Source organism: Myotis nattereri, assembly GCF_964212035.1.
Source record: "Myotis nattereri genome assembly, chromosome: 3".
NCBI classification, from domain to species: Eukaryota; Metazoa; Chordata; class Mammalia; order Chiroptera; family Vespertilionidae; genus Myotis; species Myotis nattereri.
This window is the reverse complement of record NC_138077.1, coordinates 181,812,500-181,829,638: the sequence shown is the minus strand read 5'-3', so window position 1 is coordinate 181,829,638 and position 17,139 is coordinate 181,812,500. Positions and strand designations below refer to the sequence as shown.

At 36.6% G+C, this 17,139-nt stretch overlaps 1 protein-coding gene across 1 annotated transcript in view; it reads right to left on the bottom strand.

Moving 5' to 3' along the window:
- The window catches only part of FAF1 (Fas associated factor 1), a 387,465-nt gene that overhangs the window by 127,353 nt on the left and 242,973 nt on the right, over positions 1–17,139 (bottom strand). Inside the window, exons 9-11 of the mRNA XM_081087160.1 lie at positions 8,474–8,569; positions 1,475–1,601; positions 350–413 (exon numbers count right to left, since the gene is read on the bottom strand). Of these exons, the coding sequence (XP_080943286.1) occupies positions 350–413; positions 1,475–1,601; positions 8,474–8,569 (287 nt within the window). The remainder of the gene's footprint in view (positions 1–349; positions 414–1,474; positions 1,602–8,473; positions 8,570–17,139) is intronic.

Genomic DNA, 17,139 nt, shown 5'->3' with positions numbered 1-17,139 from the left:
ATCCCCAGTAGGGAACGTGCAGGATGCAGCGGATCAATGATTCTTTCTGATCATTGATGTTCCTATCTCTCTCTCCCTCTCCCTTCCTCTCTGAAATTTAAAAATAAGAAGAAAAAAGAGCTACAGAGATAAGATGACTACATCTATGAAGTGGCATAAATGGTTAACTAGTTATTTGATAGTGAATACTACATGTTTCACTATCAGGACTAAATAAGTTGACAAACAGAACCATTGAATACTTTAAGGAGAAATAAAAAAATAATCAATTTATGATTAAAACTGCTCCAGAAAAATACAATGTCATTAAAAAACCATCAATTTTATATAGTTAATATCCTAACCCTACCTTGAAGAAAACTCTGCTGTAAATTGTAATAAGGCATCTCCTTCATTTTCTGCGTTTTCTGGCACTAAAAAACAAACAAAAGAAAAAACAAAAACAAAAACAAAAAAAACAAATAGACACAAAAAACAAACCACATAACATCTAATCCCACATATAAGAAATATATTTAATCAATAAAGAGAAAATAAGATTAAGTTTTAGTTTCTGTGATATATCTGGGGAGACATTTTAACTTGATATACATTAGGAGATTTCATCAAATCTTGAGAAAGAAACTTAAAAAAATCCCAAGCTCATAAATTTTGGAAAAACAACTGACACAATCTTGCTAATAGGCAATTAAAACATGTGCCAGGCATCACTCAGAATTTCAATGTTTTCTTGAAATGACATCTTGTGATTAAATTATATAAAAAGAATCTCAATTTATTTTAAAGACCTATTAATCAAGAAAATCGTCAATTTAATGCAAATATACCTATTTCTGCCCCCAGGAATTCCCTAATTTCAGAGTAAATGAGCCATTTAAGGACTTATTTTAAGGATCATTTTGCATAGAGCAACCACTTATGATTCTACAGTATGTATCTTGTAAGGTGTAAGTGAGGGAGATAGCACATTTATTTATTTTTTCTTCCAAAGATGAGTACCAGTGAATGGAAAAGTAATACTACTATTGTTTTTGTTTTTGGAGATTTGGTCAATTTAATTACAAGATTTAAAAAAGTACAACTTAATGCTTAATTCATTAAAATATTTAAATAGTAAAAATTTTGATATCTCTAGTAACATGTGGGGAAACAATTGCAGTCACAGAAAGTCCAGCTATTTGTTTTTCAAACTCTAGGTTTAAAGTAAAGGGACAGATTCATAGCTAATTACACATGTGAAACAAGTTACATTTCCTTGCATTTTAATGAATTTTACTAAAGCACTGAAAATCAGTAGGCTTAATAAAATTAAAACTCAAGAGGCACTAGTTCTAATGAATAATGCCTATTTGTTATATTTTCTCTTTCCAAACCCGAAAGTCAGTAAGAAACTTTTAAGTTCACTACCCTTAATAAGTTTTTGCAATAAAAGGGAGAATTATAATGCTGGACCCAAAGAGCTATTAATACTCACTCATTGGAGATTTTCTCAGGGCAGTTGACGCCATGCCGAATACCTCTCCATCATCCACCCCAAATTCAGGAGCATCTTCAAAGTCATCTCCATCACTATCACTAACCATATGAACATCGGTGCTTTGCTATTTAAGGAAATCAAATTTCAAAATATAAGTTATGCAATCACATTTAACATTATAAAAGCTTTACTAAATAAGGAGCCATTTGTTAGAGCAAAGCTTAATATTTTTCAGTTTAAGGCTTATATATATTTCTAAACTTGCTGTGATACCCCTAGATAAAGATTGCAGATGGAGGGAAAATAAAAAGTGCTTACAAACTTAATGAAGACAGGAACTTTTGTCTATTTCATCCCTAGCCTATAGTAACACAATTAAGTGCTCAATAAATAATTGCTCAAAAAATGAGGGGACAGGTACTATTGGTGAGGTCAGAGACAAAGTAAGCTCTATGAGATTTTATAAAGTTCGCACTAATCTGTTTGTCAGGGGTATGTTTGAAAAGCAAGGGTAGCATTTTCAAACTTGGCACTTCCTTACTGCAATGGTTCTCAAAATTTTCATTAGTAAAATATGGCACACTATCCTCACAGTATTATTGAAAGATAACATAAAATACACTGTGAAATTTCTATCTTTTAAAATATGGTGTGCTGTGTACTTAAGTTATAAAAATGGGGAAACTATTTGATCCTTTAGTCAATGCAGAGGAGCCTAACTTAGAGATAAATATTTGCCAGAAAAGCAATTAAGAGAAACTTAGAATCAAAGACTCATAAAACTTCGCCAGATGGGATATCAGAGTTCAGCCCGTTAAGAATCAGATTTTAAAGCCAGAAGGGATTTTAAAGATCTCTCATCAATGATTTCCAAATTTCTTTTCACAGGGTTACCCAGCCCCAAGCAAAGCATTCTGCAAAATTACAATATATGACAAGTAAGGCCACTCTGACGGATGCAGGGAGAGGGCAATTGGGAGCCTAATGCTCAGCATTTGGCCTTTTCTTTCTCATATCCCTTTGACAGCTGGGGTACCTCTGGTGGCTCTCAGGACACTATGGAACAATTTTGAGAACCACTGGCCTAGTGAGTCTAACAGCTCCAAATGAGGAAGCCAAAATATTTACTCCATTTGACTCAGTAGGTTTAGCATTTCTTCCTTGGGCATAACCAAGCATTAATGCCCAGAATTGTTAAGATTTTCCCTTTTATTTTAAAGACAGTTTTCTCAACGGTTTGAATAGAGAAGGCAATGAACATGTACTTATTGGATGAATAAAAATGAACGGTCCTGGCCCTAAGCAGTCTATCTGCTATCTTGACTGTACCATTATTTCTTACAGAAGCCTTGGTTATATTTATGATCCTAATCCTACTTTAGTGTTTTGCTTTGTAGAGCCAAGACCTCTTCCTGATTTTAACAGTTCAACAGCTTAAATATTTAAAAAACCCTTTTCATTTCAAGGCAGTGAGGGAGCCTCCTCCATAAAACAATACTTTTACTAAGACCACAGCTGTGCTTGAATTCCCTCTGTATTTGAGGCAGGCAAATATCTGGAGTATGAAGTTCACTTGAATTTCGAGGCTCAGTCTTAAACAGGTAAAGGCTCAAAACCTTAAAGATACGTGTTCCTTTAGGATGCTCATCCAGGCTCACAGGCAAGAGGAAATAAACAAAAGGCCAGTATGACAAACTTCCTCACATCCTCTATTAGCTAAGCTATCATCTTAGCCTTCGATTAAGTCTTGCCTCGTACTCACCCCTTACTTTAAGAGGCATCAGGTTAAATAGGAGGGTTGGAGAACACAGACGAAAAGAAAGGGATTATTCTATGTATCATCTTTATTTCTCACCCCCTTTACTTTAGTCCCCATATCGATCCTCTTTCTCTGATTTCAGTTTTCAATCAAATAGCAGTCCCTTTCCATAACAACAGTACTTAACCTCATATTAGGATGGTGATTTTAATTTTGTGCCTATGTAACCCATTATTCATCTTGTCTTCACAAAGTATAGCGTTCCAAAATCTCTGAAGAGCCCAAGAAAAGTGAAATCCTACGACGATAACATCTTCAAGGGAGGTATCTAAAAAGTCAATTTTGTTGAAAAAGTATATTTCAAATATGAATTATTGAAGTATCTGCAAGAATGAGCTACTTAATTATGTATAAGGAACTCCCAATCTCCTTACATTTTCTTATCAGCCATCAAACAGGTTAGGAAAAGCTTTTTCTAAAAAATGAGATAAACAACCTTTTTATCATTAATGTTTGCTGATGCTAATAATAATCTCTTGGTTCAGTGATGGCTGTCCTAAAATTCTTTAAATACAAATAACCTATTTATTCAGAATTTTAAAAACATCTAAAAATTTTGATTCTATTTTAGCTACTTATTACATTAATTTATTCCTTTTATCATTTAACAAATATTTATAAACCCCTACTAAATGCTACACTGATTGGACCCATGTGAAAGAGATAGATTATGGTCTCTCAAGGAACACCATATAAAATATAAAGATAATTATAATACCTAGTGATAAGTATTATGATAGATAAGTTCAGAGGGCAGCATTTAATGCACTGGAGGGATCAGGGCAGACTTCCTAGAGGAGATAATAACCAAACTGCATGAGATAAAAATTTAGGACTCAGATATACTTGGCACTAAGGCAAGCTTAAAACTGAAGCAGATATTCCTTTCACCAACTACTTATTATATCAAAACACCAGGTTAAAAGTTAGGGAAACTTAGAATCAAAGACTCATAAAACTTAGCTAGATGGGATATTAGAGTTCAGCCCGTTAAGAATCAGATTTTAAAGCTTTAAGGGATTTTAAAGATAAAACATAGTCCCAGCCTTCAAGAAATTCCTATCTAAAGGAAGGCATATTTAGTTGCAAATATGTCTTTTTCAATGTGATCAGAGGTACAACAAAAGATTAAGCAAAGGCTATTGGAAAATAAAGGAGAGAGTGATTAGTTACTCTAGGGCCAGTGAAGAAGACTGTGTAAGGCTTCACATAAGTGCTACTATTTAACCCATACCTTAAAAAAAGATACCAATGTTGTGGAGCATGTGTAATGGAAATTTGACAGGGAGGGAGTTGTACTCTAAGCAGACAAAAAACTCAAGTAAGCAATTGGATATTTTTAAAAATCAATAAAGAATCCAGCAAAGCAAATGGAATCATTAGCTCTATGCATGAAAGAGGAATGTGGACTGGCAGGAAGGACAAAAGGTTTGATGGGACTAGATGTGGCAGTCCTAAAATCAGCACACTAAGGTATTTGGACTGTACTCGGATGTCAATAGGGAAAGCACTAAAGGTTTTTAGGCAGGAACTGTTTGTTCAAGGGAATAACTGATGGCTGTGTGTGTGTTTGGGGTGGTATGGTGGCATAATGGCAGATTAGACTTGAGGACATGAGAAAGGAGACTTAATTTCAAAGTTGCAAGTGAGAGAACTCAAGAACCTATATTTGAGCCGTAGCAGTAGGAATTGAATGAAGGGGACAGACTTAAAAAAATATACTTCAGCAGAACTGATGGGAACTGTTGACCAGTTAGACTTAAGGATCAAGAAAAAAAGAAAGATTAAAAGAAAAGAAAGAGGTGAATATGACACCAAGATTTGGGTAACTGAGTGGGTAGAGACGGTTAGGTCCGGGGAGGGAGGAGGCTGAGACCAGTTCTCAGAATTTGAGGAAGCTGGAGGACGTCAAGGTAAAAACACCCAGTAGGTAGCTGAAGAAAAAAATCTTACCAGCTCAGGAGAGAGGCCCAGAAAACATTTAAATTTGGAAGTCATCAGTATATAAATAATAATGAAAATGAATAAGATCAATAAGTTAAAAAATAAAGAAATAAGAGTGATAAAGATAAGAGTTTTACAGAATATATAAATATTTCAATTGGCGAAGGAAGAGAAACAGTAAACAGAATAGAGAGATAAGCTGTCAAAGATTAGAAAGTCAAAAGAAAATCTTAGAAGCAAGGTCTGAGAAAATTTCAATGGACAATAACTGTAAATAGATTCAATAGGATTGTAATTAAGAAAGAGGTAACTATTGTATTACGACAAGAAAACCACCACAAAAATATCTGAATTTTTAACCAAAACACCTGGTATTGAATACCATTTTCCTTTATATGACTTTCAGCAAGTGTCTTTGCTCCCCACTGTAGAATGTGACTAATACTGACCCACAAAGGTGGCCGTGAAAAAAAAGAGACAGCATAGCATGGTACCTGTTAACATTAACAAAAACTATTATCTGACTCTAATGGTTAAATTCAATTATAGTCACATGGTAGAAAGAAGCCAAGTTGTAATGAGTTAAGTGAATAGAAAATGAAGAAATAGAGTTATCTGGTGTAGATTACCTCAAGAAGCCTGGCTGTGAACAAAGGAAAGATGAAGCTAAAGCCTGAGGGGGGAAACTGGGTTTGAAGGAATATCTCTATCTCTATCTATCTATCTATCATCTATCTATCTATCTATCTATCTATCTATCTATCTATCTATCTATCTATCTATCTGGAGATTTGGATATGTTTTTAGGATGAAGAAAAAGAACCAAGGGAGAGGGGGAGGATAAAAATGCAAGAAAGATCCCTTACCCCTCCCACCTGTTGGAGAGGTTATAGTGGGGGTAGAATCAAGATAATGGTCAGAACAAAAACTCTAATAGCAAGAAACTTCTCAACTAACAAATTAGGGTAACAAATTTGATGCTGATATAAAAAATACACTATCTGAGCAGAACAAAGGAAAGGGTAATAAAAATCCTGATGTATGTGAAAGAATAGCAAGTCCCTCGGTGACAGGACTACACAGTTTTGGGCTTGGGGTGACAATGAGCATTAACATGGGTGAGGAGATAGATTTTGGAGATGTGGAAAGTTCACTTTTGTAGAGAATGAACCTGCAGTGTGCATTCAGAGATGTTCAAGAGGAACTGGATTACTATGCAGCTTGTCTGCCTATAGTTCAGGAAGCAAGAGTATGTGGCACTGCACCACAAGCAGACAAGCTAAGCATTTGTCTAACCATGTTTTAAAAATTGAAATGCAGATTTTTGGCAATTATCTGCATTCAATTTCTTTCTTCTCTTCTCCTCCCTCATTCCTTCCTTCCTTCCTTCCTTCCTTCCTTCCTTCCTTCCTTCCTTCCTTCCTTCCTTCCTTCCCTCCTCCTCCTCCTCCTCCTCCTCCTCCTCCTCCTCCTCCTCCCCCTCCCCCTCCCCCTCCCCCTTCTTCTTCTTCTTCTTCTTCTTCTTCTTCTTCTTCTTCTTCTTCTTCTTCTTCTTCTCTCTCTCTCTCTCTCTCTCTCTCTCTCTCTCTCTCTCTCTCGGCAGGGGGTCAGCAGAAGCTAACTCCTTTATGGAAGACTTTGCCAGTTAGACCAGTACCAGGCATGGAGTAGGTAGGTAATCAGAATTTATTGAATGAATTTTTTGTCACTTAAGCCAAAAGCTATGTATTACTCTTATTTCTTCCCTCTCTCTTTTCTCATACAGATCCATCCTATCAGTTACCAGTCCTACTGATATCCCCTTCCAAATATTTCCTGAATTCATATCCTTCTCTCTTTTTACTAAGTATGTTCTAGTTCTTATTATCTTTTGCAGTACTAGTAAAATAGGTTCATATCTGATTTCTCTGTCTGTAGTCTTGCTTCCCTTACATCTAATCTCTGCACAGCAGAAAAACAAAACAAAAACTATTCCTCACCTAACACCCTACTATGGCTTCCCAGAGTTCAAATCCCTCACTAGACATACAAGCCCAACTCACCTTAGTCTCATCTCTTATCTTTCTGTGTCCCATTTTATTTTGCACAAACACCAAACTGTACTCATTTCTTCCCATTTACTAATCAGATTGTGCTGTTTCCTCTTAATGGAATACTCTTTCCATGTTTCTTCATTTGGCTGACTGTGACTCATTCTTTATAATTCTACTAGAGGCCCGGGGCACAAATTCATGCATGAGTGGGGTCCCTTGGCCTAGCTGGCAATAGCGGCCAATCGAGGCCTGTCTCGCCCAGTCCTGATTGGGCCAATCGGGGCCGGCCGGGGGAAGGGACCGTGGGAGGTTGGCTGGCTGTGGGAGGTTGGCTATGGGAGCACACTGACCACCAGGCAGCAGGTCCTGCATTGAGCGTCTGCCCCCTGGTGGTTAGTGTGTGTCATAGCGACTGGTCGACCAGTCATAATGGTTTCTTAGGCTTTTATATATATAGATTTGGATGTGAACTCCTCTAATCTTCCTTTAAAAAAAACAAAATCATTCATTCACAAATACTCTTTTGTGGCTGGTATGTACCAGGCACTACACTAGGTGTTAGGGCTAGAGGTGAACTATAATAACACTCAGCCCCACAAAGACACATACACAGAGACATCACACACACAAACATGTTCAATCTGATCTGGCCCTCGTCTTTGTTTCCATAGCACCCTATGTACACTGATTGCTATCACTGCATTTATTGCAATATGTCATTATTATTAGTTTACTAATCTATTACCTTTGACTCTGAGCATCTTGGTATAGGTACATTGTTATTCATCTTTGCACAATGCCTGGTTCACAGAAGGTATACTCACTCACTGAGTTGAAGAACCTTCAGAATCAATCCTAATAAATGTACTCAATCCTAATTAATAGTCAGCATCAAAGAAAATGCCTTTGTTAAACTGACAGTTCTACGTAAAAATCATTTTAACCAATCCACCGGAATTCTGTCTGCTGAAACATAAAACTTACAGAACAAGAAAGACCACATTAGCCATAACCTTGCATGGAAAGTTTCTGCCTTAAAGAATTTACTGGGGGAAAAAAAAAAAAGAATTTACTGAGACTTTATTCACGCTACATTAACTTTATCTATTCATTGCTGTGGCCAATAAAAAAGAATAGGAAGTGGGCAGGTGTGTGGAGGATAGGCCTTCTGTTCACTGAAAAGCTGGCTAACAGGCTTACCTCTTCAGACTGCTCCCGGGTCTGTGCAGGTGAAGATCTCCTTCCCACTGTCAGCCGATGGCATGGGTAAGAGAGCCCTGATTCAGCAAGACACATCTGCAAAAAGTAGAATCCATCATTTGTAAACAAAATGAGGCCTGTTTTACAAAAGGTTTTTTACTTCTGGGGCATTTTTTATTATTTCTGAAGCTACATTAGAAAGATCACTCTAGTAGCCCAGGTATTACATTACCAGGAAGTCTCTTAAAATTTGAAAATTTTTCCATATACTAATGTTACAATAGTTGAGGCTATTTATTATTCATTAGACAATAGACTTGGGCTCCAGGAAACTGTGACAAGCCTAAAATAAACCTATCATATACATATCTCTCCCCCTTAACATGTCTGCTACCTTTCTAATTAGCAGCATAATGCCTCAATTTCCTAATTCTGAGAGAGGTACTCTATATATCTTTTTTGGAGGTTAGTGATGGATTTTTAAAAAAGGTTTCCACACATCATAACTATGTTGTTTGTGCTTTAATTATTATTAATCCAAAATTTCAGATTATTATAGCTTATGGATCTATAATGTATGTAAAGAACCTAGCACATGTTCAGTTTACTGTCCTTGTTACCATTGTGATTTAAAACACTACCCAGAGAATTTGCCTAGTTTAGCCTAAAGCAATATATATTTACTTCTATTAAAGTTTACAGTGGGTCACATATTAAATATTTTGAAGTTTAAATTAAATTTAGGCAAATATGAGGAAATATGAGTGCATGTTACTGTTGTCTACATAGAAGAATTAAAACAATATTAAATAGCCAAAAGAAGTGTTTTTCATGAAAAAAACCATGTGTATTTAATGTAGCAATTATGTAAGATGAAGTTTCTTTTATTATTATTAGGATATCCAATAGCATACTAAAAACATCCATTAGTAACTTTTGAGGAGGTGTGGATTAAACTGAGGAAACCCAAATATCTGTAAATTCATCTGGTTAGAGGTCTTGTTTGTTTTTGCATCTAGATGTTTTGGAATTATACTTTAAAAATTCTAGAAGACCTGATTGATTTTTTAAAACAATATTTTAAAATTGACTTCAGAGAGGAAGGGAGAGATAGAAATATCAATGGTGAGAAAGAATCATTAATCAGCTGTCTCCCACACGCCCCCTACTGGTGATGAAGCCCACAACCCGGGCATGTGCCCTGACCGGGAACCAAACCATGACCTCCTGGTTCATAGGTCAATGCTCAACCACTGAACCACACTGGCCAGGCTGATTGATTTTTCTTAAAAGCAAAAATGCATTGATTTTGTCTTTTTTTTTTCTTTTTTTCCCCCCCATTAACCGCTCCCCCCCCCCTGCCCTGCACACTCATGCTCCCATCCCCCTGTTGTCCATGTCCATTGGTTTGGCTTATATACATGTATACAAGTCCTTCGGTTGATCTCTTCCCCTTACCACCGCCCTCCCCTACTTTCCTTCTGGGGATTGATAGCCTGATTGCTGTTTCTCAGTCTTTGGGTCTGTCCCTTTTCATCAGTCTATGTTGTTCCCTGTAATCCACAAATGAGTGAGACCATGTGGTATTTATCTTTCTCTGACTGGCTTATTTCACTTAGCATAATGCTCTCCAGTTCCATTCATGCTGTTGCAAAAGGCAAGAGTTCCTTTTTTTTTTTTTTTTTTTACCGCAGCATAGTATTCCATTGTGTAGATGTACCACAGTTTTCTAATCCATTCATCTGCTGATGGGCACTTAGGCTGTTTCCAAATCTTAGCTATGGTGAATTGTGCTGCTATGAACATAGGGATGCATATATCCTTTCCGATTGGCGTTTCTGGTTTCTTGGGATATATTCCTAGTAGTGGGATCACTGGGTCAAATGGGAGTTCCATTTTTAGTTTTTTGAGGAGCTCCATACTGTTCTCCACAGTGACTGCACCAGTCTGCATTCCCACCAGCAGTGCAGAAGGGTTCCTTTTTCTCCACATCCTCTCCAACACTTGTTGTTTGTTGATTTGTTGATGATAGCCATTCTGACAGGTGTGAGATGATAACACATTGTCGTTTTGATTTGCATCTCTCGTATAATTAGTGACTTTGAGCATGTTTTCATTGTCTTTCGGCCTTCTGTATGTCCTCTTTCGAAAAATGTCTATCTAGGTCCATTGCCCATTTTTTTATTGGATTGTTTATCTTCCTTTTGTAAAGTTTCATGAGATCCCTGTAAATGTTGGAAATTAAACCCTTATCGGTGGTATCATTGGCAAATATGTTCTCCTATGTAGTGGGTCTTCTTGTTGTTTTGTTGATGGTTTCCTTTGCTGTGCAAAAGCTTTTTATTTTGATGTAGTCCCATTTGTTTATTTTCTCTTTAGTTTCCATTGCCCTAGAAGCATTATCAGAGAAGAAATTCCTTCGGCATATGTTTGCGATTTTGCTGCCTGTGGATTCCTCTAGTATTTTTATGTTTCCCGTCTTACATTTAAGTCTTTTATCCATTTTGAGTTTATTTTTGTGTATGGTGTGAGTTGGTGGTCTAGTTTCATCTTTTTGCATGTATCTGTCCAATTTTCCCAACACCATTTATTGAAGAGACTGTCTTGACTCCATTGTATTCTCTTGCCTCCTTTGTCGAATATTAATTGGGCATAGTGGTTTAGGTACATTTCTGGGGTCTCTATTATATTACATTGATATATATGTCTGTTCTAGTGCCAGTACCAAGCTGTTTTAAGAACAGTGGCTTTGTAATACAGTTTGATATCTGGTATTGAGATCCCACCTACTTTGTTCTTTCTCAGGATTGCTGCAGCTATTCGGGGTCTTTTTTTATTCCAGATGAATTTTTGGAATGTTCGTTCTAGATTTGTGAAATATGCCGTTGGTAATTTAATGGGGATTGCATTGAATCTATAAATTGCTTTGGGTAGTATGGACATTTTGATGATGCTGATTCTACCAATCCATGAACACGGTATATTCTTCCATCTGTTTATGTCTTCCTCTATCTCTTTTTTCAGCATCCTGTAGTTTTGGCATATAAGTCTTTTACCTCCTTAGTTAAGTTTATTCCTAGGTATTTTAATTTTTTTGGTGCAATGGTAAATGGGATTGCTTCTGTAGTTTCACTTTCTGTAAGTTCACTATTGGTGTAAAGAAATGCCATGGATTTCTTAGCATTAATTTTGTATCCTGCTACATTGCCAAATTCATTTATTAAGTCTAATAATTTTTTGATGGAGTCTTTAGGGTTCTCTATGTACAGTATCATGTCATCTGCAAATAAGGACAGTTTTACTTCTTCTTTTCCAATCTGGATGCCTTTTATTTCTTCTTCTTGTCTGATCGCAACAGCTAGTACTTCCAGTACTATGTTGAACAGGAGTGGTGAGAGGGGGCATCCCTGTCTTGTTCCTGTTTTTAGGGGGAATGGTTTTAGTTTTTGCCCATTGAGTATGATGTTGGCTGTGGGTTTGTCATATATGGCTTTTATTATGTTGAGGTATGATCCCTCAATTCCTATCTTGCTGAGAGTTTTTATCAAGAAAGGGTGTTGGATTTTGTCAAATGCTTTTTCCGCATCAATTGATATGACTATGTGGTTTTTTCTCTCTCAATTTGTTTATGTGATGTATCACGCTTATTGATTTGCGGATATTGTACCATCCTTGCATCCCTGGGATAAATCCTACTTGGTCATGGTGTATGATCTTTTTGATGTACTGCTGGATCCGATTTGCTAGGATTTTGTTGAGGATTTTGGCATCTATGTTCATGAGGGATATTGGCCTATAATTCTCTTTCATTGTATTGTCTTTATCTGGTTTTGGGATTAGGGTGGTGCTGGCTTCATAGAATGAGCTGGGAAGTGTTCCTTCCTCTTGGATCTTTTGACATAGTCTGAGGAGGATAGGTTTTAGGTCTTCCTTGAATGTTTGGTAAAACTCCCCTGTGAAGCCATCTGGCCCCAGGCTTTTGATTGCTGGAAGCTTTTTGATTACTGCTTCGATTTCCTCCATAGTTATTGGCCTATTGAGATTTTTAGATTCTTCCTGGTTAAGTTTTGGAAGGTTGTATTTTTCTAGGAATATGTCCATTTCCTCCAGGTTGTCTCGTGTGTTGGAGTAGAGTTGTTCATAGTATTTTCTAACAATCCTTTGTATTTCTATGAGGTCTGTTGTTATTTCTCCTCTTTCATTTCTGATTTTATTTATTTGGGTCCTCTCTCTTTGTTTCTTGGTGAGCCTGGCTAGAGGTGTATCAATCTTGTTTATCCTTTCAAAGAACCAGCTCTTGGTTTTGTTGATCTTTTGTATTGTTTTTTGGTCTCTATGTCGTTTATCTCCGCTCTGATATTTGTTATTTCCTTCCTTCTGCTAACAGTGGGCTTTTTTTGTTGCTCTCTTTCTAACTCTTCAAGTTGTAGAGTTAGGTCATTTATTCTCATTGTTTCTTGTTTCTTGCAGTAGGCTTGTAGAGCTATGAACTTCCCTCTCAAGACTGCTTTTGCTGTGTCCCATAGGTTTTGGACTGTTGTGTTTTCATTGTCATTTGTTGCCATGATGCTTTTTATTTCTTCTTTGATCTCACTGGTAACCCAGTCGTTGTTTAATAGCATGCTATTTAGTCTCCATGTGTTTGATTTTTCTGGATTGCTTTTGTTGTAGTTGATTTCCAGTTTTATGCCTTTGTGGTCTGAGAAGATATGATTTCAATTTTCTTGAATTTGAAGAGACTTTGTCTGTGACCCAATATATGGTCTATCTTTGAAGATGACAAATGTGCACTTGAGGAGAATGTATATTCTGTGGCTTTGGGGTGAAATGTTCTGAAAATGTCAATTAATTCCATCCGATCTAGTGAGTCATTTAGGATTGATGTTTCTTTGCTGAGTTTCTGTTTAGAGGATTTGTCCCGTGGTGATAATGGGGTGTTAAGGTCCCCTACTATGACTGTATTGCTGTCAATCTCTCCCTTGATCTCCTCCAGAAGATTTCTTACGTATTTGGGTGCTCCTATATTGGGTGCATATATATTTACCAGAGTTATTTCTTCTTGTTGGACTGTTCCCTTTAGTATTATGAAGTGGCCTTCTTTATCTCTTTTTATGTCCTTCACTTTGAGATCTAATTTGTCAGATATAAGTATTGCTATCCCAGCTTTTTTTTTTACTTCCATTGGCCTGAAAAACCTTTTTCCATCCCTTCACCATCAGTCTGTGTGTGTCTTTTTTTCTGAGGTGGGTTTCCTGTAGACAGCAGATATATGGGTCATGTTTTCTTATCCACTCATTTACCCTATGCCTTTTGACTGGGGAATTTAATCCATTTACATTTAAAGTTATTATTGATAGAAACTTGTTAGTCGCCATTTTTGTTCTTTACCGCTGCGTTCCTTCTTTGTTTCCTATTTTTTCTATTTACAGCAGACCCTTTAGCATTTCTTGCATTGCTGGCTTGGTTGTAATTAACTCCCATAGACCGTTTTTGTCTGTGAAGCTCCTGATTTGACCCTCAATTTTGATTGATAGCCTCGCTGGGTACAGTATTCTTGGATTCAGACGCTTCCTTTGCATAACTCATATTCATCAACATAATTGTCATAATTAGCTCAATTTATTTCATTTCAGAACAAATAAAATCAAAGCTAAGATGGACAAGAAGCATAGGTTAAATTTCAAGCCACGTTACCTTCATAATATTTTTCATTTGAAAAACGTCCTCCACCCCTACCATGAAATCCTCTGGTAATCAAATAATAATGATGGTAAACATCACTGACAATCAGAACCAGTGTAGTGTAATGGTAAGAGACTTGGACCAGTTATCAGAAAAACCTATATTCAAGTACCACTTCGACTCCTGATCTTGGGAAAGTCACTTCTCTATTTTAAGCCAGAGTTTCCTTATTTACGAATTCAGGTGAGTAATCCCTGACCTAACTATCTCAAAGGACTCTTGAAAGTGTTAAATGTAATAAGGTAAGCAAAAGTTGGCTTTGAAACTATAGTGACATAGGCAGAAGAGTTGTTATCATTCCAATGGTCATTATTTTTAGGACCTGGAGAAGGAAATGGGGATTAACTTCCCACTGTGACTAGCCTACCTTTGCATTCAGCCCAGTCACAGGAGGAAATGCTCATTGAAAGTACATGGTTCTACAAATGGTGGCTCCTAAAAAGCCTTGTCTCTAAGTTATATACATTAACCATCTCATTCCTCAAAAAATTAAAAATGGAACTTCTATTTGACCCAGTACTCCCACTTCTAGGAATATATCCCAAGAAATAAGAAACACCAATCAGAAAAGATATTCACTTTTATGTTCACAGCAGCACAATTTACCATAGCTAAGATTTGGAAACAGCCTAAGTGCCCATCAGCAAATGAATGGATTAAAAACCTGTGGTACATCTACACAATGGAATACTATGCTGCTGTAAAAAATAAGGAACTCTTACCATTTGCAACAGCATGGACAAAGCTGGAGAGCATTATGCTAAGCGAAATAAGCCAGTCAGAGAAATATAAATATCACATGATCTCACTCATCTGTGGAATATAATGAACAACATAAACTGATAAACAAAAATAGAGCCGGGGGAAAAATATTTTAGAATATAATATAAGTAATCCTGTTATTTGCAGATTTTTAATATTTCCTACAACTTTTGTGATATTATAATATGTTAGTACAGTTTTGGTAATATTATATTTAAAATATTTATCTTTTTTCAATGTCCTGTAGTTTTCCGAGTACAGGTCTTTTACGTCCTTGGTTAAGTTTATTCCTAGGTATCTTAGTTTTTTTGGTATAATGGTAAATGGGATTGTTTTTTTCATTTCTCTTTCTGTGAGTTCATATTGTTGTATAAAAAGGCCATAGATTTCTGGGCGTTAATTTTGTATCCTGCTATATTACCAAATTCATTTATTAGGTCTAGTAGTATTTTGTTTTGTAAAATGTATTTTATTGATTTTTTACAGAGAGGAAGGGAGAGGGATAGAGAGTCAGAAACATTGATGAGAGAGAAACATCGATCAGTTAGCTGCCTTCTGCACACTCCCCACTGGGTATGTGCCTGCAACAAAGGTACATGCCCTTAACCGGAATCAAACTTGGGACCCTTGAGTCTGCAGGCCGACGCTCTATCCACTGAGTCAAACCGGCTAGGGCAGGTCTAGTAGTTTTTTGATGGAGTCTTTGGGGTTTTCTATGTATAGTATTATGTCATCTGCAAATAAGGATAGTTTTACTTCTTTTCCAATTTGCTTGCCTTTTATTTCTTTTCCTTGTCTGATCGCTCTGGCTGGAACTTCCAGTACTATGATAAACAGGAGTGGTGAAAGTGGGCATCCTTGTCTTATTCCAGTTCTTAGGGGAAATAGTTTTAGTTTTTGCCCATTGAATATGATGTTGGCTGTAGGTTTGTCATATAGGGCTTTTATTATGCTGAGGTATGATCCCTCTATTCCCACTTTGCTGAGAGTTTTTATCAAGAAAGGGTTTTGGGTTTTGTCAAATGCTTTCACTGCATCAATTGATATGATTATGTGATTTTTGTCTCTCAGTTTGTTTATGTGATGTATCACATTTATTGATTTGCGGATACTGTACCATCCTTACATTCCTGAAATAAATCCCACTTGGTCATGGCGTATGATCTTTCTAAACTATTGCTGAATCCGATTTGCTAGAATTTTGTTGAGGTTTTTATGTTCATTAAGGATATGGCCTGTAGTTCTCTGTTTTTGTGGTGTCTTGATCTGGTTTTGGAATTAGGGTAATGCTGGCTTCATAGAAAGAACTTGGAAGTGTGACTTCCTCTTGAATTTTTTGGAATAGTCTGAGTAGGATAGGTTTTAGTTCTTCTTTGAATGGTTGGTAGAACTCCCCTGTAAAGCCGTCCGAACCAGGGCTTTTGTTTGCTGGAAGATTTTTGATTGCTGTTTCAATTTCTTCGGTGGTTAGTGGCCTATTCAGGTTTTTGATTCTTTTTGGTTGTGTTTTGGAAGCTTGTGTTTTTCTAAGAATATGTCCATTTCATCTAGGTTGTCCTTTTTGTTGGAATAGAGTTGTTCATAGTATTTTTTTCACAATTGTTTGTATTTCTGTGGGATTGGTTATTCACCTCCTTAATTTCTGATTTTGTTTATTTGGGTCCTCTCTCTTTGCTTCTTGATGAGTCTGGCTAGAGGTTCATCAATCTTGTTTATCCTTTCAAAGAACCAGCTCTTGGTTTTGTTGATCTTTTGTATTGTTTTTTTGGGTGTCTATTTCGTTTATCTCTGCTCCAATCTTTATTATTTCCTTCCTTCTGCTTATGCTGGGCTTTTCTTGTTGCTCTCTAACTCTCTGAGTTGTAGTGTTAGGTAATTTATTACCATTGTTTCTTGTTTTTTGTGGTAGGCTTGTAGAGCTATGAACTTCCCTCACAAGACTGCTTTCACTGTGTCCCATAGATTTTGGATTCTTGAGTTTTCATTGTCGTTTGTTGCCGTGATGCTTTTTATTTCTTCTTTGATCTCTCTGGTAACCCAGTCATTGTTTTATAGCATGCTATTTAGCCTCCAGGTGTTTGATTGTTTTTATTGTTTTTATTGTAGTTGATTTCTAGTTTTATGCCATTGTGATCTGAGAAGATGCTTGATATGATTTCTAT